This window comes from Mus musculus, chromosome 11 (assembly GCF_000001635.26).
Source record: "Mus musculus strain C57BL/6J chromosome 11, GRCm38.p6 C57BL/6J".
Taxonomy (NCBI): domain Eukaryota; kingdom Metazoa; phylum Chordata; class Mammalia; order Rodentia; family Muridae; genus Mus; species Mus musculus.
In genome coordinates, this window is record NC_000077.6 from 97274889 (window position 1) to 97283716 (window position 8828).

At 46.1% G+C, this 8828-nt stretch overlaps 1 protein-coding gene and 1 long non-coding RNA gene across 8 annotated transcripts in view; one reads left to right on the plus strand and one right to left on the minus strand.

Annotated features, from left to right (window-relative positions):
• Window positions 1–5772, minus strand: part of Npepps (aminopeptidase puromycin sensitive) — a 74819-nt gene extending 69047 nt beyond the window's left edge. Inside the window, exon 1 of one of the 5 annotated variants that reach the window (XR_879535.3) lies at window positions 5313–5772. Coding sequence is in view for 1 of the 5 variants with exons in the window: in NM_008942.3 (NP_032968.2) it covers window positions 5313–5570 (258 nt within the window). In the remaining 4 variants the exon portion in view is untranslated. The remainder of the gene's footprint in view (window positions 1–5312) is intronic. The other 4 variants (XM_030245668.1, NM_008942.3, XM_011248802.1 and 1 more) reach the window with 4 other exon arrangements.
• Window positions 5773–5805: 33 nt separating this feature from the next.
• On the plus strand, window positions 5806–8421 carry Gm11592. Of its 3 annotated transcripts, none has more exons than XR_001780313.2 (3): window positions 5806–6253; window positions 7695–7816; window positions 8338–8421. It is a non-coding gene; the product is annotated as a predicted gene 11592 (long non-coding RNA). The 3 variants fall into 3 exon arrangements; XR_001780312.1 differs by lacking the exon at window positions 8338–8421 and having other exon boundaries at window positions 5806–5948; window positions 6036–6253; window positions 7695–8009; XR_880190.2 differs by lacking the exon at window positions 8338–8421 and having other exon boundaries at window positions 7695–8009.
• The last annotated feature ends 407 nt before the right edge of the window (window positions 8422–8828 follow it).

Sequence of the window (8828 nt, forward strand, 5' to 3'; positions counted from 1 at the left end):
ATAGTATAAACAGTCTAAAGCAATGAGGCAATATACTAAATCTAGGTAAGTCGTTTCTGTATTTCTAAAACATTTCCCGGTTCAAAATAAAAATAAAATCAGATTACAAATGACCAAATAAAACAAAAACTACAGGTTCAAAAGGTGTTCAAAAGTAAATCTCGGGCTGGTGAGATGGCTCAGTGGGTAAGAGCATCCGACTGCTCTTCTGAAGGTCCGAAGTTCAAAGCCCAGCAACCACATGGTGGCTCACAACCACCCATAATGAGATCTGACTCCCTCTCCTGGAGTGTCTGAAGACAGCTCCAGTGTACTTACATGTAATAAATAAATAAAGAAAGAAAGAAAGAAGTAAAAAAGAAATACTTTTAAAAAAAAAGTAAATCTCTAAAATTTGGGGTGCTAAACTCAACAACAACCATCAGAAGGTTCGTACTTCACCACTGACTCGAGTACAGATTAGAGTAGATTTACTTTACAATAAAAACAGGCTCATTTATGTAGCAAAGTTCAAAGATGTTTCACAGATAACTTGCTACTCAAGACTACATTTATCCTGGCTGTATTAGACATTGATAATCTAGAACCAGGAAGTTAAACAAAAAGAAAAAAAAGAAAGACTTGAACACAACAGCAGACTAGATACTACAAAGTCCATACAATAAAGCTGGTCCTGTTCACTCAGATGCAAATCCACCCAACTCTCACTTCGAAACTTGTTTTGCTTGACTCATTACATAGACCTCTCCTGCTCCAGGTTCAGTAAAACAGAAGAGAAGACAGTGCAAAATAGGCAGTGTGACAAGACACAACCCACAACAAAAAGCAGTATGCCCGAGAGCAAGGAGCCACAAACCAACTCTAAAGGACTAAGTTAGTGAATTATGTAGTGGAGTTTGAGGAAACTTCTTTAAGTATTCTAGCATCAATGACAGACATTCAGAACAATACAGTACTTCAAAAAAGAAAAAGAAATCTAGAGCATGAATTATAAAACTTAAACATTTCCACCCAAATCAGGTGAATGCTTTTTTAAGTTTAAATGGTTCAACAGTAAGTTTGATTTCTATGGAAAATTCACCACAGAATTCAGTGTCAGATGGCCTCAGACAAAAGCTTAATAAATAAAAATCCAATTTTGAGGGAATGGTGATGCTGGGTCTCTGAGCTGAGTCCCTGCACAGCCTAATGCACAGCATGAACTCCACCACCCAGCTGCCGTTTGCTTCCTTTTGCTCTTGCTTTCTCTTTATCTTTCTTTTGTGTGTCAGTCTGTCTGTCTGTCTCTGCATTTTAAGACAACATCTCACTATGCAGTCCTGGCTGATTTGGAACTGGCCTTGAACTTGTGGTAATTAATCCTCCTGCCCTCTAAGGGCTAAAGTTACAAGCATAAGCCACCAGGCCCAGTTTAGTGCCTTATATTTATTTTATACATACATTTTTAAAAAGCTGAACATAAAAAATGTGAGTAAATTCCTTATTACATCTTCTAAACTTTATTTATTTGCTAGGCATTGAACACAGGTCCATGAAACACACATTCTTACCTTTAAGCTACACCCTTAACATCTCAAATTTAAGACCAATTAACTAGCTAACATAATGCTATCTATAGCATATTATGAATTTTGCTGGGTTTTTTAAAGTAATTAAAAACTGTCAATCTTAATCCCAGCACTTGGGAGGCAGAGGCAGGCAGATTTCTGAGTTCGAGGCCAGCCTGGTCTACAAAGTGAGTTCCAGGACAGCCAGGGCTATACAGAGAAACCCTGTCTCGAAAAAACAAAAAGAAAGAAAGAAAAGAAACTGTCAATCATGATTACTGAGAAAATATGAAAATATGGACATAAATTTTCTTAACACAGGATTTAAAAAAAAAAAAAAAAAAAACAACCAATCACTTAGATGACAAACTTTCAGCTGCCAAACCCTCGGTTTCTGTTACTCTCCTTTACTGGAGATGGAGTCAGCTGCAACATGGACTATTTTGTTGCTAGAGCCCAGAAACAGGCTAGTATAACCTGATTTCTCTGAGACAGCGGGTTTCCACAGTAGTGTCCTACTCCTGTTCTAGCTACTCAAGCAGAGGCTGCAGTCACACTCACGTAAGCCTGGAACCCAATTTAATTCATCATCAATAATGGCAGATCCGATTTTGAAATCTCTCAAGCGTCTACTGATCCAAAACATCAAATATAAAAGTGAAAATGAAATGAATTATAAGCCTACAAATCTCTCCAGGCCCCTGAGACATGTTCAGAGCCTGTTGAAACTGAGCACAGCGGCTCATGCTTACAATCCTAGCACTCCAATGGCAGGAGGAATGATAAGCCTTTGAAGGTGGCCAGGAATACGCAGCTCAATTCCAAGGCAGCCACGGAGTATAAGACCCCATTTCAAAACCCTGCTAAATTAGAATAGCCATCTATGAGTTGGGCGATGGTTGCTCAGGCCTTTAATCACAGCACTCAGTAGACAAGACAGGTGGCTCTCTGAGTTCAAGGTCAGCCTGATCTAGTGAGTGAGTGCCAGGGCAGGCAGGGCTACCTAGAAAAGCCCTGTCTCAGAAAAACAAAAACAAATAAAAAAAGAAAAGAAAATTCATCTATGTAAAAAGACAATTTTTACATTCACCTTTCAGAAGTCCGACACCTGAGGCCAGGTTAAAAATCCACCAAGTCTCTAATATATAACGTGTACAAATACTCTGCATTCAATTTTGCAACTAAAACAACTAAGGCAACCATGAAAAATGGTTCAATATTCCATGTAGTATGATACGAACTGCTAAGAAAGTTACCTAATGTCATTAACCAATCTAAAATTTACAATGTTTTTAATTTCCACAATGATACCACCTAATGCTACTATTCCAACATACAGCGTCAAGGATCTAGTTGCTTTAACTACTGTGAATTCTTTTATACTTCAAAAGGGACAACTAAAAAGTCTAATTATCCCTTAATCAACTTGTTAAATTTGCTATTACCCCATCTTTATGTTGCCACCTAGCCTGAAAAGACTCTCTGGGAGGAAAAAAAAATTTTTTTTGTTTTGTGTTTTTCTTTTTTGAAGATCAGAAAGGTGGCTCAGTGGGTAAAGGCATTTGCTGCCAAGACTATTGAGTTAAGCTCAATCCCGGGGCCGACATGATGGAAACACAGAACCTACTCTGAAAACCTGTCCAGTGACCTCTATGGACATGCATGCCTCGGCACTCGTGTATGCACACCCACACACACCTATGCACTCACAGTAGGACACAAAATTAAAGACGGGAATGCCTTGTTCCTTCTTTGTAAAGTCTATTCTATCAAAAAGATCCAGTTACTTCCTTGGATCAGATTCACAAATCAGCCAGACATGATGGTGTGTGTCAAGAATCTAAGCTGCTCTGGAGGTTGAGGCAAGAGACAGTGAGTTCAAGGACACTAAGTCCCGCTGCTAGGTAACATACAACCTTGTGCTTCCGCAAAGGCAGAAACCAATCTTCCACATATTATCATCTCCTTTTGTTTGTTTTGTTTTGTTTTTCAAAACAGATTTTTCTGTGTAGGTAGCTCTGGCTGACCTGGAACTCACTCTATAGTCCAGGCTGGCCTGGAACTCAGAAATCCACCTGCCTCTGCCTCCCAAGTGCTGGGAATAAAGATGTGCCCTCCAACTTGTTTCCAGCTCTTCAGAGAAGTAGGAAGAGGTAAACGTGATTACTATGGAAACTAAGCAGCCTGAGTTAGAACCCGAGATCCCATAGTGAAAGGGTAAGAGACAGAGAGTATACATACCATAGCTCCCACGCACCCCCACCCACTCACACACAAACACACTTTTAGAGGGGGGGCGGGGCGGGGGAACATGTTGCTGCTTGTTGTTCTAACATGTCCATAAACCTCAATAACCTGTAAGCAAATCTGTACTGCTTTTTCCTCAATGTCTTCACTCAGTGCGCACACCTTCCAGATTTATTAACTCGGGCCAGCTTCCTTAAAGTTAGTGTTTTCTCATAATTCAAACTCATCCCAAGTGTAGGCCCTTTCTCCAAAGGTCACAAGGCACTCTGCTGTGGACAGTGATGCTGCCAGCATCTAAGGCTGGCAAAGCCAATGTTCCAAATCTAAAAGCATACTTTTAAGTTCTGTACTTTTACACAGATTTTCAAACTCGAGTATCATACTTTCTCGGCTTTCAAATCACTCAAATTCTAGTCTACGTTTCTCTCATTTCATTGCAACACACACCCTCCCTCATCTTTTTGGTTGAGGCCTACTGGCCTGGCTTCCTCCACCACTCGTGTTCCCCAACCCCTAGCTGGGGTAGGAAAAGAAACGGAACCAATTCTATTTCCACCACTCCTGTCACAGATAGCTATCAAACAGCTCCCAATTTTCATTTCCGATCTCACGTAACACATCATACCCATGGTTATTTATCGTAACCGTTTGAGACCTCTGTGAGCCATCTATATGGATGGTCTCCGAAATCAAACAATACTGCCAGATAATGCTTCGGGGAGGAGGGAGGAGCGTATGATTCACCAAAAAAACTGCAAAGAAGAGTAATGGAATATTTTCACCAGTGGCAGGCTAAGACTGAGAGCTTTCTTTCAGAAGAGGGGACTGCTAAGCAACCGCCACTGAAGCAATAAATCCACCAGCTTCACAGGTTGCGAGAGCAAGGCGGATAGGAGAAGAGGAGCTAGGGTCCTCCGCGGCTTCTCTGGAGGTTAGGGGAGAACAAAGTCACTGCTGCACTGTCATTTGAGGGGAAGGGGGAGGGGGCGGATCATCCTGGAAACCCGGCCCCTGGGCAGGATCAGGCCGGGAGAACTCGGTGAGGCTGCCTGGGATTAACATTCTCGCTCCACTCCCCCCTGCCCCCAACCTTCTAGACTCGCCCCTCCTCGCTCTCAAGTGCCTGATGACCGCCCCTTCCAACCTATCCCCGGCGGAGTAAAGGGACGACCAGGAAAGAACGCAGTCCGCAGGGGTGCCACCGAGCAGGCAGTCCTAGCCCCTTCTAGTTCCCCAGCCCCCACCCAGCCTCTCCCGGAGCTCGGGGCCCGGAAGGCGGGGACCAGGGGCGCTGCACACAGGTGTGCTGGCCCCCCGAGGGGCGCACCGCCCGCAGACTCCCGCAGCGCGGTCCCCGCCCGGCCGGCCGGCTCGAGGGGCGCGCCGCACCCGCCTCCCGCTCGGTCCCGCGGCCCACGCGCCCAACCCGCCCCGGCCTCCAACCCAGCCCGCGGGCGCGGCCTAACTGCTCGCCCGCCCGCCCGCTGCTCGCCCCCCGGCGCCCGAGGGTCGCAGTACCTGGGCGGCGGCCTCCAGCTTGCCCTCGAAGGTGAAGTCCAGCAAATCGGGCTTGAGGCAGAGGCTGTAGTTGATGGGCGACACCTCGGCGGGCAGCCGCTCGAAGGGCCGCTTCTCCGGCATCGCGGCGAGGCCCAGGCTGTGGAGGCGGCGGCGGCGGCGAGAGGAGCGGCTGAGGAGGAGAAGGAGGGGAGGAGGCGGAGGGCCGAGGAGGAGCAGGCGGCGAGCGAGGGAGGGGACGGCGGCTGCCAGCCACATTCACCGGGCGCGGGCGACCGCCTGCCGAGAGCCGCCGGGGAGGCTGGGGCGGGGGACAGACCCAGCGGGTGCCTGGGCCGGGCGGGCGGGCGGGCGGCGGTGCGGGCGGGCTGCCTACGGGGAAGGGGGCGGAGGGGAGGGCAGGGGAGGAGGGCGGGGAGGGAGGCGGCGGCGGCTGCGTGCGCGACCCCGCGGGGCGGGCGCGACCCCGCTGAGGGCGCGCGCCGAGGGCGGGGCGGGGCGGCGAGGCCGCGGTCGGCGAACGGGGAAGGCGAGAGGAGGCGCTTGGCGCTGCACCTGTCGTCGGCCGGTGGCAGGAAAGAGCCACGAAGGGCATGGAGGAGCTCTGTGGAAAATGGAAGCCTACGCAGCGGTCAAGTCAGCGCGGGGGGGTAGGGGACGCGTGGAAAGAGCCATTCCACCTCAGCGGTGTGAGCCCGACCTGAGGCTTTTTTTTTTCCCTAGGAAATAGCCAGTTGAAGGGATGATCTGAAAACAGTTTTCCGAGGAAACACTTAGTTATTCAAGGTCGCTCCAACCAGTGAAATCTAGACCTTTTAGGAGAGTGGTTTCAAAGACTAGAAATACAGGATCCCACGATTTCATATTTAAAACAAGATGCTTCATTGCTGGGCACGGAGGCTGAGGCAGGACGATCATCATGGGCCAGCCTGGACTACAGAGTGAGTTCCAGAATGGTCTGGGCACACAGTAAGATTTTGATTAAGAAAACACAGATGATAATAATGATCAACTGTCTGTTTCCGGATTTTTCCCTTCCTGTGGTGCTAGGCTTTGAACTCAAAGCCTCTACACAGGCTGGGCAAGCGCCATGCCACTGAGCCACACCCCCACGCCCCTTGTTTTTGTTTCTGCTTTTTTAACTGAAAAGACCCTTTACCAGTTGTGACTTCTGTAAAAGTATCCTAACTGTGGCTCCCTCCATTCTGTAGTTATCTCTAAGACCTATGTTTAAATCAAGGCAAAAATATTCCTAAAAGCGTATTTCTTTTATAGAAACTTGTAAGGTAGAGTCAAAACTAAACAAGCACTGTCCTACAGACATGACACTGTGAGCCACTAGATAGAATTAAAACAACAGAAGTTATTGCACCTCATCTCCCTAGCCCAATATATTCAGATTATAATTTCATCATGTAATGCATTTTAAAGATGCTAATGAGGTGCCTGGCAGTGGTGGTACTGGCTTCTGGAGGCAGAGGCAGGCAGATCTCTCTGAGTTTGAGGCCAGCCTTCACTACAGAGTGAGTTCTAGGACAGCCAGGGCAACACATGGCTAATGCCTACTGTATTGGGCAGCACAGTTGTGGATCCTCAACCTGCCCTGCTTTCCTCCAAAAATCCTACGTGCTTTTTAGAAACACAGATGCAATTCTTAAAGAGACGGGCCTTTAATATGTCTGGAATACTTGCTAACACTTTACACGTTCATTTTATCTCTCAGACGCTCTGTGAGGTGGACCCCCAACCTGTTTTATATATGCAAAAACAGGCACATAGAAAGATCATGACTTGCTCTAGACCTGTGTACAGCTAATAATTGGTGGAGCTGGAATTGAGACCCAGTTGTTTCTGGTTTTCTCCTTGAGAACATTATAAACAGCTTCCTTCATAATTCTGCCAGTTTGGTTTATTCTAATCCAACTGTGTATGATCTCCTCAAAATGTTTGCATTTAAAAAAAAAAAAAAAAACAAAAGGCTTCCTCCTGTCAAAGCAAAATTGATTTATAACCATCTAAGGCTGCCTATGAGCTGTTTACCCTTTAACATCAATTCTACAGTCTAACTCGATTACTGTCTAGCCCTCACAGATTGCTAATTTGCTCAGGAATGAGTGTTTCAGTGGCCTGCTCATCCGTTTTTGTGAAATGTGCGCCCCTCCCTTCCCTCACCTTGCCAGGAAGAGTTCCATTGCAGAACTCCACCCTGCTCTAGCCCTTTCCGATTAGCTCCGGAACTCTGCCGATTCATGTGGACTTGGTCTTATGTTTTGCAATTGAATATTAGGTTTGTAGATCTTTGTAGGATGAGCTAGCAAGAGCTGGCTTGCTTTTTTTTTTATTTTGTTTTTAATGTTTTTTTTTTTTTTTCCTCTTGGACAGGGTTTCACTCTATAGCCTATGCTGGCCTCAAAATCACTATATAGAGCAGCCTGGCACGGAGCCTTTCAGCAGTTTTCCTGCCTCAGCCTTACAGGCAGCAGCAGCAGCCCCACCACCAGTTGGTTTGTTTCCCTATTTTATTTTCCATTTCTCCTCCTCTACTTTTCTATCTTTCTTTCTTTTTCAAAAACAGGGTCTCACTATATAGCCCTGGCTAGCATGAAATTAACTATGAAAACTGGTTGGCACTTAACTCTCAAAGATCTGCCCATCTGTGCTTCCCAAGTGCTAGAATTAAAGTCCTAAACCACCGTGCCCTGTTGTTTCTTCTCTTTAAGGCAGGCTCTCACACTGAGGCCTCAGCCTTTGGGGTGCCGGGATTGCAGACTTGAGCCACCACTCCTCAGTCTTTTCATTTTCCTTCTGATTCATTTACTTTTCAAAGAGCTCACTCTCTACTTCTTTTATTGCTTTCAGTACTAGGCCCTGAGCAAAGTGCATCTTGGTTGCTATTGAGCCAACTAAACAATAGGCCAAGAGAGAATTCTTCTTCAGTCTGTGCTGTCTCTCCTGTACAAAAAAAATCTGTCCCACAGGGAAACTGTGAACCTACAACTATAGACAATCTTTTATTAAATCACAGGATTAAGAATGGCGATGCGTGGGCTGGTGAGATGGCTCAGCGGTTAAGAGTGCCGGCTGCTCTTCCAAAGGTCCTGAGTTCAAATCCTAGCAACCACATGGTGGCTCACAACCATCCGTAACGAAATCTGATGCGCTCTTCTGGAGTGTCTGAAGACAGCTACAGTGTGCTTACATATAATAAATAAAAAAATAAGAATGGCGATGCGTACGCCAGGCATGGTGGTGCACGCCTTTAATCCCAGCACTCAGGAGACAGAGGCAGGTGGATTTCTGAGTTTGAGGCCAGCCTCGTCTACAAAGTGAGTTCCAGGACAGCCAGGACTATACAGAGAAACCCTGTCTCAAAAAACCAAAAAATAAATAAATAAAATAAACAAAAAAAAAAAAACCAACAACAACAAAAAAACAAAACAAAGGCCTCTTCTTCTAGTCTATAAGCGTCAATAAAAACTTGGGGGCGAGGTGGAGAACTAGAGAGATGGCTCAGTG